Source organism: Panicum virgatum, chromosome 1K (genome assembly GCF_016808335.1).
Source record: "Panicum virgatum strain AP13 chromosome 1K, P.virgatum_v5, whole genome shotgun sequence".
NCBI lineage: Eukaryota > Viridiplantae > Streptophyta > Magnoliopsida > Poales > Poaceae > Panicum > Panicum virgatum.
In genome coordinates this window covers 50,237,837-50,257,792 of record NC_053136.1, presented here as the reverse complement: position 1 = coordinate 50,257,792, position 19,956 = coordinate 50,237,837, and the positions used below count along the sequence as shown (strand labels likewise).

The 19,956-nt window shown below is 47.0% G+C and overlaps 4 protein-coding genes across 5 annotated transcripts; 1 reads left to right on the top strand and 3 right to left on the bottom strand.

Moving 5' to 3' along the window:
- Window positions 1-6,383: 6,383 nt before the first annotated feature.
- Window positions 6,384-8,745, top strand: LOC120641034 (E3 ubiquitin protein ligase RIE1-like). The gene is made up of 5 exons (XM_039916996.1): window positions 6,384-6,990; window positions 7,146-7,265; window positions 7,561-7,693; window positions 7,794-7,952; window positions 8,268-8,745. The coding sequence occupies exons 1-5, from the start codon at window positions 6,464-6,466 to the stop codon at window positions 8,427-8,429; spliced, it is 1,101 nt and encodes a 366-aa protein (XP_039772930.1). The 5' UTR covers window positions 6,384-6,463; the 3' UTR covers window positions 8,430-8,745.
- A 468-nt stretch (window positions 8,746-9,213) lies between these two features.
- On the bottom strand, window positions 9,214-11,550 carry LOC120641016 (pentatricopeptide repeat-containing protein At1g15510, chloroplastic-like). The gene has a single exon (XM_039916971.1). It carries the CDS (start codon window positions 11,397-11,399, stop codon window positions 9,462-9,464), a length of 1,938 nt encoding a protein of 645 aa, XP_039772905.1. The 5' UTR covers window positions 11,400-11,550; the 3' UTR covers window positions 9,214-9,461.
- A 257-nt stretch (window positions 11,551-11,807) lies between these two features.
- LOC120641023 (ankyrin repeat-containing protein At2g01680-like) lies at window positions 11,808-15,195 on the bottom strand. 2 transcript variants are annotated; one of them, XM_039916982.1, is made up of 3 exons: window positions 14,786-15,195; window positions 13,681-14,090; window positions 11,808-12,952 (listed from the first exon to the last, which is right to left on the bottom strand). In XM_039916982.1, exons 1-3 carry the CDS (start codon window positions 15,072-15,074, stop codon window positions 12,068-12,070), a joined length of 1,584 nt encoding a protein of 527 aa, XP_039772916.1. In that variant the 5' UTR covers window positions 15,075-15,195; the 3' UTR covers window positions 11,808-12,067. The 2 variants fall into 2 exon arrangements, with proteins under 2 accessions (XP_039772916.1, XP_039772924.1); XM_039916990.1 differs by lacking the exon at window positions 11,808-12,952 and adding an exon at window positions 12,985-13,275.
- Window positions 15,196-15,890: 695 nt separating this feature from the next.
- LOC120641008 lies at window positions 15,891-18,820 on the bottom strand. The gene is made up of 3 exons (XM_039916959.1): window positions 18,370-18,820; window positions 16,921-17,888; window positions 15,891-16,384 (listed from the first exon to the last, which is right to left on the bottom strand). Exons 1-3 carry the CDS (start codon window positions 18,695-18,697, stop codon window positions 16,289-16,291), a joined length of 1,392 nt encoding a protein of 463 aa, XP_039772893.1. The 5' UTR covers window positions 18,698-18,820; the 3' UTR covers window positions 15,891-16,288.
- Window positions 18,821-19,956: the final 1,136 nt, after the last annotated feature.

The window sequence follows — 19,956 nt, the reverse complement described above, 5'->3', positions numbered from 1 at the left end:
CATGAATTATTTAGTTTGCTATTTTGGTTCCAATTCAATATAGAGTACTGCTAATCTTCCAACTATTTTAATTCTAAATTTAGTTATTCATGCTTTATCAACTGTATTTATCATGTATTCTTAGATAGACCATTAAATTATCAAAAAAATTAATGGTGTAATTTTTATTATTATTACAGTAATTATAAGCCCTAATTCGAAATTTATCTATCATTCATTAAGTGTGTGTGCCGGACCCTTTATTTAGCAATTTTACTTCCCAGTTTGCATCAACTGAACTAATAAATTTCAAATTTCAAATTTTGATATTGGAATCTTTGTTCTAATAATATTTTTCTTTTTCTAATTCCAAATTTATTTGTTTGTTAATTGGACTCAACATTGCTTCTTTGGATTTTTTAGACCACTGAGTCATCAGAAAACTTAGTAGTGCTTATTTGATAATGCTTTTTACTGGAATTGTAGAGAAATATTTCTATGCATGTGAGATTGGTATTCTTTGTATACTACAAATCAGTATTCTTCAACATTGTCACAATACTATCTAGTCTGACTGTTTTATTTCTTGCAACTTAACCGGAGGAGTTTTGATCCCATCGATTCAAAAAGAATTGTTTCTCTCCATGTGCATAACCTGAAATTTCCTTTTTCCTATTTTCACATTGAATCAAACCTCCTCACCAAAGAGAACCCTTCATCTAGTCTCTCGTCTTTCCTCGCCACTCAATCTACATGCCACTCCACTTCAACACACTTAACAATATGAAAGAGCTTGCGTCTATGTATATCAGGCCCACCGGGTACAACCATCTTAATGCACGGCTTGTCACATGACATTTTTCTTTCATGATTCACTGTTTTCCGTCAGTGGCTATGCTTGGGCGTGTTGAATACTAATTTAGCGTGCGGCGTGTTAAATAACACACCCAATATATTTTATTCAGTGGAGTACAATGGTATTTTCCCACTTTAGTTACTGTATATTTTTCAATTTCTTTTAGCTTATTTGACTGACTGATGCATAAATTGGTCCACTTTAGACTTTTGTCATCTTGTCGATGTATAGCTTCAGACATATCTTTGTTGTTGTTTCTAACTCTTTTCTTTGACTTCATTTTCCTGAGCTATTTTGGCCGATTTCTCCAACTTCAATTTTTTCCTCCAAACATTTAAAATTGATTAGTGTGTTTCGTGTTCAGTGCACCTAATGGAGAAGTTCCATGTTTAGTTCAACTCAGTTGCTGAGTTTAGATTGTGCCTTAGAGTTTGCTATATTGTCTAAGCGAAGAGGAACAACGGCAGCGACTAGTTTGAATCATTTGTTATGTATCATAGGCTATCGACTTAGGGCTAGTTTGGCAGGGCTCCAACTATGGCTGAAACTAGGGCTGGAAAAAAACTCGAGGCTCGCGAGCCGGCTCGGGCTCGGTGCAGCTCGGCTCGGCTCGGAGCGGCTCGCGAGCCTTGAACGAGCCGAGCCGAGCCCAGATATTAGGCTCGTCCAAACAGTAAGCCGAGCCGAGCCGGCTCGCGAGCTGGGCCAACCCAGTAGCAGGCCGGCCCATCCACCCAGCGGCCAAGCCAACCGGCCTCTTAGGGTTCAGGACTCCAGGTTCACACTTCACAAAATTGCAAATCACAAAGCAGATACCAGGAGCCAGGAGGCCAGGAGGCAGGACGCGCCGCGCCGCGCCGCCGCCGCCACCAGCCCGCCGTCCCCTGCCGGCCGCCGCCCTGCCGGACTCCAGAGTGCTAGTCCCCGCCGGCCGCCGCCCTCGCCCCCACTCCGGCCCTCCCGGCCGGCGGCCGCCAGCCCGCTGCCCGCCATGGCGCCACCAGCCATCAGCCGCGCCCGCCGGCCGCCGCCATCAGCCGGGCGCCCGGACCCGCCTCCCGCCGGCACCGTCGGCCGCCCCTCCAGGCTCCAGCCCCCTCCGGCACCGTCGGCCACTCGGCCGCCCCTCCATTGCAAGCGGAGCCGTCGGCTGCATCGGCCGGCGTCGGCGGTGGGAAGAACCGAAGAAGGAGGTGAGCTCGTGGGCGGATTCAAGTAGCAGTGCTGCAGTGGGCCAGTGGTAGTAGCATCAGGGGAAGGGAAAGACGGGCGAGCCGGCGAGCTGTCGAGGTGAGGTGCCGAGGTGCGAGGTGTGTCAGGGTCTTAGGGACTCAGGGACGAGCTTCGGACTGGAAGGAAGGATAGTGTTGTACACTGTACTGAACTACTGATGTACTGCTGTGTGCCGGCTCGCGAGCCGGCTCGAGCGGGCTCGCGAGCCTCCTTCGAGCCGAGCCGAGCCAGGCTCGGCTCGTCCACCCACCGAGCCGAGCCTGGCTTGGCTCGGCTCGTTTCCAACCCTAGCTGAAACAACTTCGGTTGTAGCTCTGGAGTGGCTTCTCTAATGGAGAGAGAGTCATTTGAAAAATATTTGGTGGAACGGCTTCTATTTGTTTTTAATGAATATATGGAAGATGTCAAATGTCCAATGCGCCCCTAGCTATATGACTCGTTGTACAGATGAATTTATCATTTTCCTATAATTTATGTTATATAATGATATAATTATAAAATAATCATTTATTTACCGATGAGGGTTAGCATATTTGTGTCAGCTCGGTCAGGACCTGACCAACCTGACCTTTATTTGCTCAAAAAATAGGCATGTCCTTTTTTATATTTCCTCTTTTATTTGCAGCTAATTAGGAATGAATCGGTCATGTTTTATGATATCACATTTCCTTTTTTCCATTTAAATTTGACGCGAGACATGATTACGAAAAGATGGAGTCCAAGTTCTTTACATTAGAAAAACTAATAAAATCTAATTCTAATAGTAAATACCAAATTAATATCAACGTACTCTTTGGAATAATATAGACCGTTAGATTTTCATAAAATCTGACGGTGCAATCTTTCTATTTTTTAGATTAATGTAGGAATTTTTAGAGCCTCTATCATCCATCTTATCAAAAAACTCGACCGGAGGGGGTATGACGGCCCCCGCCGTGTTTCATTAAGAGGAAGCGACCTTTGGCTTCCCGGTCGAGAAAACCCATCGACCCCTGGCTTCTGTGGCCAGCGAGGGAGATTTCTTTAACCTCAAGCATGAAATTCGATCCCACAGAGTGCTACCGGAGGCATCTAACCAAGTCAGTTACCGACTACCGTCCATCTTATCACCATGGTCATAGATTTGTCTATAACAAAAGTAGTGAGAATATATCTGAACTTGTTTGGAACTCTATAGTAGTTTATGCATTGATCTCTCACTAATGTGGGCAGCTGCACGCCTTCAGCAGCTCTATACAGAACTACCAAGTTTACACATAAAGAAAATTGGAAGCAAATAGAAAACCAATTTGCTATTGCTTAGTATCGAACAAAACACATATTGCACGGGCTAGGCATATGTTTGTTCAAAACTTCAAATTCTTAGTTGTCAATTGATAGACTAGCAGGTCTATAAAGCGGTCTGCAAGTCATGTCATGCCCCCACCCCCCCTTGAAATGCTTTACGATGAGGAACAATTGACCTGCCCCCATTGCTACAAGATGAAATATACACATATTTTCAAGCTGTCGCTGCACTCTAGGTTGATGTGAGGCAAATATCTCATCAGACAACCGCAAGCAAGAAGGTCATTACTCATTAGTCTCATCGAAATCGACGAAGACATGGGGAAAATAAATTTCTATTGAATTAACAAAATATTGTCTTTGTATAATCCTATCTTTTTCTTTTCAAAACTTATGGAGAACTAAAAAAATTTAATTAGGTTGGATTTTGTTTCAAACGATCTCGGAATAGATCTGCCCGATCTTTCTTTATTTTCTCTATCCTGGCTAGAAACGGAGCTAGCATGCTACCTTTCTCAGAGTCCTAGACCTATTACGCCTCTAAAACATTGGTGTCCTACTGTAATAGGAAACACACATTTTTTATCTAACGTGGAATTTTATGTTATATGGATTTTTTATAGGTATAAATTCTTCAGAATAATATAGACTGTTGGATCTTCATAAAATCCAACGGTGCAAGTCCTTCTCTTTTTTAAATTAACGTGTGAATTTCTAGACTCTCCCAGCGAACGAGGTGCCTTCTTTTAACACTATTGTATTGTATTATAAGATAATAGATAGATGATACGGATTACTCTACTGGTTATTCGTGGACCACACGGCCGGCCGCGCGAAATTTGTTAAATATCGCAGGGTAGCGTTGCAGCTGCGGTCTCTACGCGCTGTCCCGGTCCGTGCCGCGGCCTGCTGTCAACTAACCTGCGCGCCGTGTGCGTGGACGCAGGAAACTAATGCCTCCCGCGTACACGTTTCTTTGCTCCCCCATTTTTTTGGGGGTTATATTAGCACCATCCCACGGTCATGGGATACACATCATCGTCTTATCAGTATGGTTTCTGTTGGTCTACAAAAGAAGCGCAAGGTCTTTGCTCGCCATGAATGAGATCGGGGCAAGAAAGGAAAAATAAATACTGCAGCCGCGATGACCCGCCAGTACTACTGAATCGACGATCCATCGAGAGGGGACAGCGAGAGGTTCTGCGGCCATGCAGGGTCGGTTTATCACCACCACCTGTTACTGACGAAGAAGCTTCAGTGACAGTAGTGGTGCTTATACTAGTCGCAGCATGCGCCGAAGTCAAATCACTTGACGAGTAACCTAATCATCCCCCTGGTTTACCTGTCTATACGTTCAACGCCCATGAACTGCCCAGGGATTGGTCGATCCCTCAAACAACGTCTTCCCGTGTTCCAGCTAATCAATGCGTGAAAGGAGTGCTTGTAGTTTTCCAAGAGCAACAGATGCTGCTTCGTGCTTCCTGGCTGTAGCAGGTTACTACTAGCAAGTAATTAACCTTACGTTCGACGAGGTTGCTTCCTGGTTTCAGTACCCGTCTCGATGGCTAGCACTCGAGAAGAAAAACACAGCATAGGACGCTGTATCCCTTCTCCAGCACAAATTCGTAACTTGTGTACCATTTTGAATTTGAACTCACAACATGGATGTAGCCTTCCTTGTACAGTTGTACTACTCCGCGAGAAGAGCAGAAAGGGGATACAGCACAAAGTACTCGGAGGGGAGTTGACCACGCGTGGCGTTCCTTCCACTCCCGAAGCATGAATGCCTCCGGCCCCACGTTGTCAGCCTTGGCGCCCCCGGCCCCCCTCTATTTTAAGCATGCAGGCCCGACGCGCCTCCACGGCCTCCCCTCCCTTCCCACAAAATCCCTCATCTCCTCTCACTGACTCTCTCTACCTCCTCATCAATGCAAGCGTCCACGGATCCTCCTCCCGCGAAGGCGGCGGCGGCGGCGCCGTGTTCCGTGACCGCGCCGACTCCTCCGCGGCCGGGGAAGGCGGAGAAGGGCGCCAAGCCGGGGAGCGCGACGACGCTGCTGGACGTGCAGGAGGTGGAGTGGATCACGCGGGAGCTGGAGCGGCTGCTGGCGCGGGAGCAGAGCGGCGCCGACGACGCCGGCGGGGGCGGGCGGCACCGCCGCCGGAAGCTGGCCAAGCTGAGCCCCGCGGCGCCCAAGAGGGGAGGGTTCGTGGCCGACCTCCTGGGGAGGCACGCCGTCTCCATATGCGGCGGGGACAACGGCACCGCAGACGGCTCCGCCGCCGCGGCCGGGGTTAGCGGAGGAGGGCGCTGGCGAGGCGGCCGGCGGAGCTTCCGGGAGGTGGAGAAGGTATAGATATCGTCACTAGCGCGCAAGTCTCGTTCGTCCGTGATCAATTCGCCGCGGCCGATGAACTCGTCCTTCTGTAAATTAAATTGCCGCGTGGTTAGTGGAGTTCCTTTGCAATGCTGCCTGAATGACAGTGCTTACAGATAATCTAGTGTATACTGATATAGTTCTGCTGTATAATCTTAAGGCTCAATCTGGGTATTGGTTGTAGTTTGGTTTTGATCCGAAGAAAGTTCGTAGTACTAGCACTGTACCCTTGTTGGTTCGATGATGAACGATAGCAGCAGCAGCAGAGATCAATGTAAACGTGTCCACATCACATTCAAAGTTGCGTTGCGTCGCTCAAAGTCTTTGGCTCTTTGCACCACTAAATCTTTTCGACGATACTACTACTATAAGTCCGGCTGCAAAACTGATGGCTGGCAAGTTCCCCAGAAGCGCAATTGAATGCTGCGGTTAATATGTCGCTCTGAATTCTGATCATCAGATCATGTTAACGAGGACAGATTGATCTGAATGGACAAACGCGAGTACGCGACGCGTCTCGAAACATGGTGGGCAGGGATTTTGGGCTGGCCGCCTACAGCCCGAGCTGCAAATGGGCCCAGCCCACCGTTTGGATGATTCAACCCGGCCCAAAACTAGCATAAGCGAACCGCTTGGAAGCGTAGAGAAGCGAGACTCGTGGTGCGGAGGGAGCCGACAGCTCTGAGAGCGGCCGAGAGAGAGACCGAGGGAGGAGTGGTCACCCACCGAAATGGAGGCGGCCGCCACGTCGCCGTCGCCGGAGCAGCCGCTGCTCCGCGCCCCGTCCCCGACGCCCAATCCCCGCGCCGGAGCCAGCTCCGGCGGCCCGGCCTCCCCTTCGCCCCCCGCCGCGAGGCCGAGCCGCCTCGCGGCGCTCATCGGGCGCGCCGCGGGGCGCCGCGGGCCCTCGATGCTGGTGCGCGAGACGGCGGCGCTGCAGCTGCAGCAGAGGCGCGCGGACTGGGCGCACTCCCGCCCCGTCGTCGCGCTCGACATCGCATGGAACGTCGCCTTCGCCGCCGCCGCCGCGGCCGTGCTCGCGTCCTCCGCCCAGGAGAGCCCCGTCAGGCCGCTCCGCCTGTGGCTCGTCGGGTACGCCGCGCAGTGCCTCGTGCACGTCGCGCTCGTCTGCTCGGACACCCGCCGCGGGCGCCCCACCGCGCGCGGCTCAGCCTCCGACATCGAGTCCGCGGGCGCGGGGACGGACAGCTCGGACACCGACGGCGAAGATGACGAAGGGACCGAAGAGAGGAGCAGGTGACGCACGATTTAAACCTCAGCTTCTATCATGTTCGTGATGTGCTGGTATTGGGATTAGGGTTTGTGCAATCAACTTCAGCTCTAAATCGTGCTTGCTTAAGTGTATTTGTTGACTTTCTAACTCCCCTTCATTATTTGGCTTGCTTCTGCAGCTATACAGGTTGCTGCGAGTCTATGAACACGATGATATCGTTTCTGTGGTGGATCATTGGGTTCTACTGGATAGTGTCAGGCGGGGAGGTGCTCGAGCTCGGTGCTCCACGGCTGTATTGGTATGTCAGCTTCTTCTTCTTCTTTTCTGTATTGCAATATGGAATTACAAGATATATACTTCTCAAGGTTTGAATGCGAATGTCATGCTGGAATTTAGTCAATTTGCAATACGCATGGTATATCTTATGGAAGGGATCAAAGCTGTTTGACGTACACTTAAGCAGTTATGCTTCCATTTAAACGTTTTTCCCATTTGATGCCTGCATCTATCTAGTCTGTAATTAAGGTCTGAGCTGTTCTGCTTGTCATTCCTAAATCCTGACAGAGTTACCTGCTTTGCTATTGATTTTGCAGGTTAACCGTTGTGTTTCTAGCCTTTGATGTGTTTTTTGCTGTGTTCTGCGTTGTTGTGGCCTGCTTCATTGGGATTGCGCTGTGTTGCTGCTTGCCTTGTGTTATTGCTATTCTCTATGCTCTGGCTGGCCAGGTAAAACAATGAACTATGAGCTCAAGAAAAACAAGTTGCTTCTGTACCACGTTCATGTGTTACCACACAGTGCTTACTTCGTTTCCTCCTGAATTTGTAGGAAGGTGCATCAGATGCAGATATTGGTCTTCTTCCTAGGTATAGATATTCTGATCCAAGTGAGAACGGAGAAAAAGGGGCAGATGAGGGAGTGATGATCCCTATCCTGAATAATAGCGGGACATCAACAAGTGAGCGTATACTTCTTCGTGAGGATGCTGTAAGGATTTTGTTCCATGCTATATCTAACTTCTTTTAATGACTTACCTGTTTTTTCCATATGAAATTTCTCTACACTACATTATGGCACTTCGGGCATGAATTGCATTACAAATTTCCAGTTGCTTCCCCTGTGTCCATATATATGCACTGGCATGTCAATTCAAAATTTCCACAGTACTTTCTCTTTTTCTCACCAGTTCTTTGGTTTATGGAAACTAGAAACAGATCAAATAATGCTTCCATTTCAATAATAGCATCTTTCTTCCTTCCAACGTTTGCCACAGCGTTTCTGACGGGCTCTTTATTTTTTCAGGAATGTTGTATCTGCCTCTCATCGTATGAAGATGGAGCAGAGTTATATGCTCTCCCCTGCAACCATCACTTCCATTGGACATGTATTACCAAATGGCTTCGAATGCATGCTACCTGTCCACTTTGCAAGTACAACATTCTCAAAGGCAGTGACAGTGCATAACAGACTGTGCTGACATAATTTCCACACCTCAGAACCTGTGTGCATCAACATCCAATTCGTAAAGCAAGCAAGCAAGCGAAGGTTCTGCGATGTCCTAGTGTTTCTGATCTGGTTGTGTGCTGATTTAAGAGCTGTTGTTTCGAGTGACAATGATGTGTGGTTTCCGTTTAGGATATAGCGGTAACCTGTAAATGAATGAAACCTAACTTACAGTGGGCTTTGCTAATATCACCTGTAAATATCTTTCGAGTTGTAATGCTTTTTTTTTCATATGTTTTGGTAATATATTCAATATTTACAAATTTATTTGGCTGAAGTTGCCTAATTTTCTTGCTACACCGATATTGTGTTCTGGCTGGAACTCACGGTCCATCTAAAAGCTCCTTCGCATGATTCTTTTCTGCCCTACGTGATGAATTTAGAGAACAAGCTGAATATGCAAACACAAAATCTTGGAGCAACTCATCTCCATCGAGCAACGTCGGCCAAAGAGCACTTTGTTCAATTAAATTCCATCTCTTGAACTCTAGCACGGATATCATCCCAATTATGAAATTGCTTGAATCTGCTACATCATGAAAATTCTGACTGCGTCTCACGTTGATCTCGCGTGGACATCATTCACAGGGATAACAAACGAGCTAGCAGTGCCAAATGGCACCAGAACATTTGATTTGAGATAAATTTTTAAAGTTGATGTACTATTAAGCAATTGATCTACTCATCTAAATGGAACACAGATGCTCACGTCTAAAAGGAAATAGATACAGATTCTTACAGAACGTCAGCAAACCAGTATGATCACAGAACTTTATAATCAATATTCATGAAAATATACTTCTCTTTTGTGAAGTTAGAAGTTAGAACAATTACAAGACAACATACAAGTCACTGAAGTTAGTGATAAACAACACTAAGAACTATCAATCCTGTTTACAGTCAACAATATCTGCATCTAAGATGTGTATCCACAGTGACAACAGCATTCTCTCTTATTGTAACTCTGATGCAAAATGAGTGATTCTATTGTTCTTAGATCAAGTAGTCGTCTCCATAGACCTTGAAAAATGCTTCATACACATGGGAATTCCTCTCTCTGATCAAAGTGCAAACATTGTGAGCATCCCGCCATCGTCTGCACTTGAAATACATATGAACAAGCAAAGTTTGCAATACAACATTCATTTCAGAGCCTGTCTTGATGAGACGAGCATGTATCTGCCTTCCATAGTGCAGAAGCCCTTGGAACCGGCACAGGTTTAAAAGCCCTGCCAAAGTGTAATGGTCAGGCCTAATACAGGCAAGCTCCATTTGACGGTAAATGTTTATTGTTGCCACTGATTGCCTATCACCCACATAACCTGAAAGCAATGTGTTCCATGATATCAAGTTCCTCTCATTCATCCTGAGAAACAGTAACTGGGAGACTTCAATGCAGCCACATTTTGCATACATGTCGATAAGTTCAGTTTCCAGTACAACATTCATCTGTTTTATGACCTTAATGGCATGGCCATGGATTTGCCTTCCATATTCTTTATACCTTCTATCACCACAGAGCCTCAGAAGGTTCGCAAAGGTATGTTGGTTAGGCTTTATATTTGCGGACTCCATTTTTCTGAAAGTATCAAGTGCTGAATCAACCAGCCCATTTTCAACATATCCAGACAAGAGCGCATCCCATGATACATAATTCCTCTCATCCATCCTGCCAAATACCAAGCGAGCAAGTTCCATGTTGCCGCTTTTACCATACATGTCAACAAGTGCAGTGCCACGGATAACATCCGTATCCAATGCTCTTCTGATCAAAAAACCATGGAATGCACGACCACTATATGTGTCACCCAAGTGGGCACATGCTGCAACTCCGCTGCCAAGGGTGAAACGATCAATAGTGAAACCAGACTCTTGCATTTGAACAATCATGTCTAGCGCCTCTTCACAAAGTCCAAGACGAACATAGCTTGAGATGATTGTATTCCAACTCACTTGATCCCTGCCGATCATTGTGTCAAATACCCCCCTGCAACTCTTCATGCTGCCACACTTGCCATACATGTCAATGAGGCAGTTCCATACGGTGGCATTCATTCCAAACCCAAGGACAACTGCCATAGCATGCATCTGCTTTCCACGGACCAGACAGCGCAATGCACCGGATGCCTGAATTGCCATTACAAGAACAGAAACATTGGGAAGGACGCCGGAATGCTGCATGGCCGAGAATGCAACCCAGGCTTCATACCACTGAGAAGAACGGGAATAGCCACCAATGATCACACTCCAAGAGACCACATTGGGCTCCCTTATCTCATTGAACACCTTCTTCGCATCATCCAGGAGACCAAAATCAATGTACGCGTCGACCAATGACGTACCCACGACGACATGCTGGCACAACGAGCACTTGATGACCAGGCCGTGCACGGCTCGGAGCATCCTGCTGTCCCGTAGGCCAGCGCAAGCTCTGAACACGCTCGGGAACACGAACCTGCTCACGGGAACCCCCTTCCTCCGCATCCTGCGGAAGTGCTCGACGACCTCCTCGTGCTTGCCGGCATGAGCCAGAGCCACGACCGCCCCGCTCCTGCTCTTCTCGCCGCCCTTCGGCGCTCCGCTGCGATTCCGCTCTTCTGCGCCCTTGCCCTTCGTCCTGGGCCTTTCGTCAAGCAGGTTACCCGCGCCCGGAACCGTCGCGACGCTCCTATCCGGCATTCTGTCGAACACGTTACTCGGGTTCGCCGGGCCAGGGCTCTGCTCGGTTCTTGGATTGGGCAGCACGAGGAGTTCTCGCTGCAAGGTGGCCGTAGAGGCGGCGGCGGCGGCGACGCACCGGAGGATGTGGCGTCGCCGGCGCCGGCGGCCGAGGCCCCATCTGAGGCGGGTGGGTTGGTGGGAGGCGGGATTGGAATCGGCGCGAGAGGGAGGGAGCCCCGGAGGATAAGGGCGCAGGAGGCAAGCGGCCATATCTGGTTGCTGTTTGGCTCAAGAGAGCACCAGTGAACCCGGTGTCTCGAGTTATCATCAAAAGATCTCTATCATCAATCAATCAAAACTCTCTAGAGCAGCCGACTCTTTTCTCTCCATTTCCCCTTTTTTGTTGTTTTTAAAGGGATCGAAGCAGTAACATCAGCGAAGTCAAACTTCGTAGTTCGTACATTTTGATGAATAATTATTTCAGGTAATTTTAGTCTGTCAAGATTACACTAGATTTTATGTTTCAATTTGCTTTCATTTGACACTGGGTTTGTAGCTATAAGTTATGTATTTTGCGCAAAAATGATGGATAAAGTCCGATTTTGAAGGCAGTCAAAACAGAGTACACCTATATTCTATTTTTGATTGAAAACAAAAAAAAAACTTGAGCACAGGGTATAGGCATGTAAAAGGGGCAACAATTTCAGAATTCATCTCAGATTCTCAGGCATGCTCAGTACATTATCAGGTACTGTACATCAGCAAGAAGTCCCCGAGTAGACAGGCCATGTCTCTCGGAAGAAAGGTCTAACTGTGGTGCCTGACCACAGACCTAAAAAAGCTACAGCAAAGATATACATGGAGAATCTGTATTCTCACAATTGCCTCCTCTTAATGTTACACGCAGCTACAACAAGAGTAGTTACTGTTAATCCTCCCTACAGGGCATAGATTTTCTTCTCATGATCAGAGAAGGCTTCCAGATCTGAAAAACCATCATGGAGTGACCAGGAGAAGGATTTGCTGCCGCTAGCCCTCTTGATGCGCCGCTGTCTGTCTTTGCCAAACTTGAATCGTGGGCGCAACAGCAGATAGGCTAGGAACAGGAGGGTTCCGATCATGATTGGCCCTCCAATGGCTGATGCAGTGAAGGCCATCCAGGCATGTTGCGGGCCAACTACAACATAGGCGAGTGAGATGAAAGCCGCGCATGTGCTAAGGCATGCGGCCCACATGAGCTTATTTACAATCTTGATGACTTGCTTCTGGGCACCAGTTTCCCAGGCGACCAAGGTGATCTGCACGACAACTACCGCAAGGGAAATGAAAAGAGCGGTGGCATTCAGAAGACAGAAGACACGGAAACCATTGAGTTTGGCTATATGCGCCTCACCAATGTCTCCCCCATTATTCACATCCTGGAAGTATTGACCTGGCAGATTGAATATTGCAACGAATGCAATGGAGGCAATCAAGGTTGCTACCATGGTAACTGAGTTGATGGTGTTCTGAATAGCTTCTCGGTGTAGTTTCTGCAATTCTTTGCGAATCCCTGTCACTCGTTTGTTGGTCTTAGCGTTCTCGCTAAGCTGCGCCTGAACATTGTGCTTGATATCACTCACAGTTCTCCTTAGTTCTGATGCCTCATCAATTTTTCCCACATTTCTGGCATTCTTTGCACCAGCCTCTGTCAGCCACTCTATTATTTCTGTTTTAGACTCACCATATGGAACTTTGTCAGCCAAATCCATAGCTGTTTCATTTTGACTATTGATAGCATTGACTTCAAGTGACTCGTAGCTACTAAGCAGAAGTTGTACCATCTGAAAATAATAGTGCCTGGTAAGGCAAGATGAACTTGGAAAATCAACGTAAAGCATGCTTGGAAACAAGTATGAACCATTCCCATCAGTAACATAGTCTAGCGAGAACTTATATCTGTACAACGTGGTCCTCAACTTCGCATCGACTTCTGTTTGTTGTACTCAATATTAGCTTATCTAGTCTAGCTGCCATACAGATTTAAAACTTAAATACTCCATAAAAATAGAAAAGCAGTCCATCATTCTGCGAGTTTTTGGATGCATATTTCAGTCTTCCTTTATCAGTTCTGCTTCATTTAGACCTATGTGGAGTGGGCGCTGGACTGCAAGAATATTGCACTGAGAAGTCAGCCACACTTCCACTATAGTGGTACAATGATATTAACATCCGAATATATTCTTGCACCTTTGCAATGACTTAGTAATACTAGTGGCAGACAAGTCAGCAGCAACAGCAACTGATATCTTTGTAGTGCTCAAAATAAGATGATTTTTTATTCTTAGATATATTGTTCACACTTTACTTAGGTGCTCTGTTCCACTAGGAAACCAGCAATGGCTAAGATGTGACATGTTTTTCACGTTCAGAAAATTTGGCTGCTTGGGATATACATATTGCGAAAAGAGCACCTAACAGAAATAACAGTGCTATGGCTCTCGATGCATGCGGTAGTCAACTAAAACTAAATAGCCAACTATTTCTATATGACCCTAGAGAAGAACCATACCTGAGGCCTCCATTTTCGTGTAGCTATATGCAAAGCTGTATTTCCCTTCTTGTCACGCACATTGAGGATGGAAACATCAGCCATGAGTAACTCTTCCACTACATCTGTATTTTTACCTTTCACAGCCATGTGAAGTGCAGTTTGTCCCTTCCTATCCCTTATTGGAACGATACCTGGATCCCTCTCTATAAGTGCCTTGACAATATGATGGTATCCAATTCTTGCAGCAGTATGCAGTGACGTCTTCCCGTTTTTCCGAACAATCCTTATGCAGCTATCATCAGTGTCCAGTATAGCATTTACAACATCCAGGTGGTCCTTGACAGCAGCGGAGTAAAGGGGGCTGGTATTGGAAGAGTCGCAGACAGAACAAAGCTTTGGCCACCGCCCCAAGAACTCTTTCACAACCCCTGTTTCCATTTTTGAAGTCATCTATAAGTTATGATATACATTTCATATGAATACAGCCCATCATATATCATAGTTCCAAGTCATCATTGACTTTCATAATTCTGGATGGATATAATATGCTAGGAAGTTTTGAATAGTATTTATTTCATCTTAAAATCATCTGCACCAACATATGCAGCTTACTAAACATTTTATCATGACAACAACATGTACTCTATTATCAGTCCTTTTGCTATGAGCAGAGACCATATAATTCCTCACTTAAGTGCTAAATACTAGCAGCTACAACAGAATTGAATTTTAAGTAGTAGCTGACAATCAATCAACCTAGAACACCCAGAACCGGTAGAACTGCCAGCAGATTAGGGATCACCAGCAAAAGTATCTACTAACCCCTTTTGTTACCTGCTACAACTACAGAACTTGAAAAAAATCCACATACAGCCCGACCAATCACTGCCAGAGCTTGCAGTCCAAACAATCAGGTCGCTCAAATGCGAGCCTAGATCAACTTAATCAAGCCAAGTGTCAAGCCTTTCCCTGGAGGCACTAAAAGAAGGCCTTAACAGTCCAGTCCACATAAGGCAGATGGATCGCGCAGACCTATAGTAATTCTCAATTCACTGGACCCGAGACATCGATCGGCTCCCGGAACTACCGAAAAGGACCGGACGGGGACAAGGGGGTAGCTCACCCGTGTGCCCCTGCTTGGCGGCGACGTGGAAGGCGTCGAGGTCGAGGCGGGAGCGGACGGAGGCGTCCTTGAGGTCGTAGAGCGGGAGGAGGATGCGGACAAGCTCCTCGCTCCCGGCCTCGGCGGCCACGTACAGCGCGGTCTCCCCGGCGTCCGTCTGCGCGGCGGCGAGCGCGGCCAGGGAGGTGCCCGAGGCCTCGGCGTCGGCCAGGAGCGCGCGGACGGCGGCCGCGTCGGCGGATCGGACCGCCGCGAAGAGCGCCTGGTGGGAGAGCGGCGGGAGATCCATCGGGGCTCGGGCTCCGGCGCGGGCGCTGCCGCCGCTCGCTGTGGCTCCACTGCCTGATTGATGATTGGTGCGGTTTACTGGTGGTGGTGTGGACTCGGTTCGCTTTGCTTCGCTGGGTGTGCCGCCCGCCTGCTGCTCTAAATTACTCCCACCGTCCCAGAATATAAGGATTTGCGACTTTTGCTGATCACGTTTGATCATTCGTTTTATTTAAAAAATCTATAAAAATATAAAAACAATTATGATATACTTAAAATATATATGATGATAAAACATGTCATAACAAAATAAATAATATTTTCATAATTTTTTTGAATAAAACGAATGATCAAATATGAATCGCGAAAATCGATAAATGCTTATATTTTGAGACGGAGGGAGTATAAATTATTTAAAAAAATTTGAAGAGTTAAAATTTTTTAAATTTGACCAAATTTATATGACAAGATAATCACATTTATGATATCAATTAATTATTATTAAATTCTTTGTTAGCTATATTTTCATAGTGCACCTATTTGATGTCATAAATCTTTATATTTTTCTCTATAATTTTGGTCAAATTTTGAGATGATTTAATTCTCCAAAAAATTTAAATGATTTATAATTTGGAACGGAGGGAGTATTCTTTTTTTTTTCCTCCGTGTGGGATATCAACAAGCGAGAGGGCAGAAAGCGAGCGGAGCCTTTTGGACGGACGGCCGATGCGCATCGCCACCCACCTTCGAGCTGCACGAGGCATCTTTTGTTGCAGGAAACCAAGTTGCTACTTGTAATAAAAACCCTTTTATTTTGTTCCTGCAGTTTATGGTACTGTATGCAAAAGATAACGTGTTCGTCGAAGGCTGATTTTTTGTGGTGAAGCAGCAGCTCACAGGGGGGCAAACTGTTCAGAGGTGTGAGAAAACACATAAATTGGACAATTGGTTGCATAATTGAAAGGAGGAGGGCAGAACAGAAATAACGACGCTATTGCTCTTGATGCCGTCATACAGGCAACTAATAAAAAAATAGCAACATCTCTAAATAACGACGCTATTGTTCCCGTCAAGGCTTGTAGCGCAGCTGACGGCGGTGAAGAAGATGGACAAGCGGCGACGAAGATGGACAGAAGACATTGAGCACGTCGTGTTGCAGCCACCCTGCGTGATGAGGTTGAGCGCGATGATGTGCAGCGAGAAGCAACCGGAACTGAGAAGGCGGCGTCGCGGCAGTCACTGACGAAACAACGGTTGCTGGTTTTCTCTGGGGCGAAGCAAATCACCCGCATGCATCCTGAGTTCGAAGTGTCCCAGGCTGAAACCTACTACCTGTTAACAAGGCATCTGTAAGTTATACTTTGATTAAGGGAAGACAGAAAAAATAAATAGATGAGCTACATTTCATCATATATATATATATATATATATATATAAAATCCCAGTGCATTATTGGCATTTTGTAATTTTGGATGGTTATACTACGAAGTTTTGAACAGTATACATTTCATCCTAAAAGTATCTGTACCGCCCTATGCATCTTAGTAAACATTTTATCATGACAGCATTATCTACTTTATTAGAGATCATTTGCCACGAAAAAATGTAATTGAAGTCTTGGCCAACGTTTCGTTTTTTTTTTGCATTCTCTTTACCAAGGATCTCATCAAGTTCAAGATTTCTCTCTTTTTTCAAAGATGAGCAGGTCTTCTTGCTTCTTGAGACTCTCCTCTTTCCTTTCTTATGCTCAAGCAAGTCACACATGCTAGGTGAGGTTATTTGATTATGAGATCTAGCAGGTCATCGTCTCTATCGCTATCACTCTTACCATGTTCATCTACATTACGAGATTTGGAAGTGGATGATACCTTGCACCCTTTTGCCATAACATCTTCGTTGTCGGAGTCGGTGCTAGAGTCATTTGAGTCCCATTCTTTACCAATATGAGCTTGGACCTTTTGACTCTTCTTATGACTCTTGCTCTCGTTCTTCTTCTTCTTATGATTCTCTTTCTTTTTCTCATCATTGTCCTTGTTCTTGTTTGGACAATTGAACATGAAATGGCCGGTCTCACCGCACTCATAGCATGTTCTTTTTGAGTGCCTTTCCTTTGATTTCCGTTGCCTCTTGAGAAACTCTTTAAATCTCTTGCAAAGGAGTTCCATGTCATCCTCTTCACTTTCTTCTTCACTTGAGCTTTCTTTAGCTTCTTTTCTTGCCTTCGGAGTGAGACATTTCTTCTTTGAGCTTGAGCTTTGGTTGTTGAGATCCTGAATTGAGTGAATTCTTTCAAGCACATCATAAGGTGTGAGCTTTGCAAAGTCATCTTGCTGACGAATACAGGTGGCCAATATGGGATTTATTGGAGTGATGGCTCGTAGCATTCTTCTGACAACAAATTTGTCCGTCATTTCCTCGCTTCCAAGCCCCTTGATCTCATTCACGATGAGGATTAGCCGGTTATACATTTCCTTTGGTGTCTCACCTTCCTCCATGGAGAACCTTTCCAATTTTCCCGTCAATAGCTCAATTTTTAACTCTCGAAGATGTGGGGTGCCTTCATGAGCCAATTGGAGTGCATCCCACATCTGCTTGGCACTTTTAAGCCCAAATACCTTGATGCGCTCATTTGGACTCAACGCACTATGAATGGCACTTGCAGCCACAGCATTCTTGTGTTCAATTTGTTCTTCTTTGGTAGTTCGGCTGCCAGTATCCTTCACGGTATAACCTGTTTCAACGATCGACCAAACGGAGGGATGGATAGCTTTCAAGTAAATCTTCATCCTTTGCTTCCATGAGGCATAATCTGTTCCATCAAAGGAAGGTGGTGTACCTGAAGAAAACATGTGTATCAAGATGGAACATTCATATTTGCATACAGTCAAGAAGAATTTTAGCTCCACCGTCACCCTCTCCAACACGTGACATCTCAAATCCTCAAAGCAGTTAAGCCTAGTTTGGAAAATTAGGGCCCAAGGATGAGATAGATGCGGGCCCAATAGGCACTTTCGACAAAAATAAATCAGGCATACGGAAGCTGACCGAATGTTCCGACTATTCCGATTCGGACAAGAATTTCCCCGTACAGGCAGCCGAATGCCCGGACCAAAAAATGCCTAAACGGAGCGTCAGATTAGTTTAATCGAGCATAAGGGGTGAATCCTCAGGACTTCCCTCCAGGCTCCATCCATCTGATAATGCAGCGGGATGTTGCTCATCTATGACTCCTACTAACTCACAAGATTCGAGCATTGGAACAGCTCCCAGAATCAAAATGAACAGGGAGGAGCGGAGGCGCGGAGGGGGGGCCTCACCTACCCAGCCCCGCATGGAGAGGACGCGGAAGGTGTCGAGGTCCAGTCGCGCGCTGACGTCAGCGGCCTTGAACTCGTAGAGGGAGAGGATGAGGCGCACGACCTCCTCGCGCTCGGCCTCCGCGGCCACGTACGCCGCGGCCACCCCGGCGAGCGCGGCCAGGGAAGCGCCCGACGCCTCGGCGGCGGCCAGGAACGCGCGGGCGGTGGCCGTGTCGCCGCATCGGACGGCGGCGAAGAGCGCCTGGTGCGGGTGGGAGGGCGGCGGGGGATCCGTCGGGCTCGGCTGCGGCCCCCGTGCGTCACGGGTGGCGCCGGCGCGGGGCATCGCCTCGCGGGTCGGGAGCTGGGGGCGGTTTCCGTCGGAGGGAGGGAGGGCGACGGGCCGACGGCGCGACGCCGCTGTCACTCCGCGGCTTCGCTTGGGTGTGGTGGCCGGCCTCGGTTTGCTTTGCTGAACTGCTGCAACTCGCTGGGATATCAGGTTGGGGAGAGGGAAAGCGGAAGGAGCCGTTGGGGGCACGCCCGACGAGCAGCGCGCGCGCCCCCACCCGCGGCGCCACTCGAGGCAATTTTGAGATTTTGCGAGACCAAAAACGTTCTGATCGTTTTCTTCCAAACAAAAAAAAACATGCTGAAACCATCAGCATGAAATGCAGAAATTTGGGATTTGACACTAACATGAGATTTGACAAAAGTAAATATGTGAGATCATACGCCACCGTCACGCCTCACGGTTGCGCATTCGTTCTGTACATGAGCGCCACTGGAGTTTCACCGAAGGATGAAATCTAGTAGTATATATCTATATAAAACATATCGGGTATAAACTAACATCTTCGTGCGACCGCCCATCTCTAATCATTTTTTTGCAAATCTCTCTTTCTACTCCTGCGCATCTTCTTGGATGTTGGTTCGGTGGTTCATTAGAGTTGGTGCATGCACGCCCACTGAGAAATGAGTTAATACGAACAAATGATAGTTCAAGTTAGCTTCGACTGAAACAAGGGCGTCCGCAATGGTTAGCTAGCGAGATCTGATGTGACAATAAAAAAGTAGGAGGGAGAGAGTAGTCACCGGCAACGAACAAATAGTCGATCTATTTCACGTAGCCCAAAAATATGCGACAAAAACGTGTGGGTCCAATAATATAAAATAATCTTTTTTTATCTCTCACCTTCACATCAGCAGACTACATAACTAGTAATAGCTATTACCACGGACGCCCTAAACATACAATCTAGCTACTCTCAATCTAGCTACTCTAGCTAAGTAGTAGCACGCATGCTATGTTGTGGTACAACCAAGACTGAAATATAAACGTCCGAAAGCAGGAAAAGACATCTGAAAAAAAAAAATGAAGCAGGTGCTGAAAGCCTGAGACGGTGAGACCACTTCGCAAGCTCGCGCTCGTGTCTCTTTCTATGGGCCGGGCGAAGCAGGAGACACTTTCGGCCTGTTATCTGTTTCGCAAACTCCGACGACACTTTTGGCCCGTTAGCTGTCTCCAACTTTCAGCCCGGTCCACCTCGGCGGCCCTCCCACCTCCCACACCGCGCCCGCGGACGCTGGAGCTGCCTGCGTGCA

Coding starts and splice junctions, on each gene's coding strand:
- LOC120641034 (XM_039916996.1), top strand. CDS start 6,464: ATGGAGGCGGCCGCCACGTCGCCGTCGCCGGAGCAGCCGCTGCTCCGC. Junction 6,991..7,145: donor GGGACCGAAGAGAGGAGCAG/GTGACGCACGAT, acceptor TTGCTTCTGCAG/CTATACAGGTTGCTGCGAGT. Junction 7,266..7,560: donor GGTGCTCCACGGCTGTATTG/GTATGTCAGCTT, acceptor TTGATTTTGCAG/GTTAACCGTTGTGTTTCTAG.
- LOC120641016 (XM_039916971.1), bottom strand. CDS start 11,399: ATGGCCGCTTGCCTCCTGCGCCCTTATCCTCCGGGGCTCCCTCCCTCT.
- LOC120641023 (XM_039916982.1), bottom strand. CDS start 15,074: ATGGATCTCCCGCCGCTCTCCCACCAGGCGCTCTTCGCGGCGGTCCGA. Junction 14,091..14,785: donor CGCCAAGCAGGGGCACACGG/GTGAGCTACCCC, acceptor AAATGGAAACAG/GGGTTGTGAAAGAGTTCTTG. Junction 12,953..13,680: donor CACGAAAATGGAGGCCTCAG/GTATGGTTCTTC, acceptor TATTATTTTCAG/ATGGTACAACTTCTGCTTAG.
- LOC120641008 (XM_039916959.1), bottom strand. CDS start 18,697: ATGCCCCGCGCCGGCGCCACCCGTGACGCACGGGGGCCGCAGCCGAGC. Junction 17,889..18,369: donor CTCCATGCGGGGCTGGGTAG/GTGAGGCCCCCC, acceptor TGTTTTCTTCAG/GTACACCACCTTCCTTTGAT. Junction 16,385..16,920: donor TTATGGCAAAAGGGTGCAAG/GTATCATCCACT, acceptor CCTTGTTAACAG/GTAGTAGGTTTCAGCCTGGG.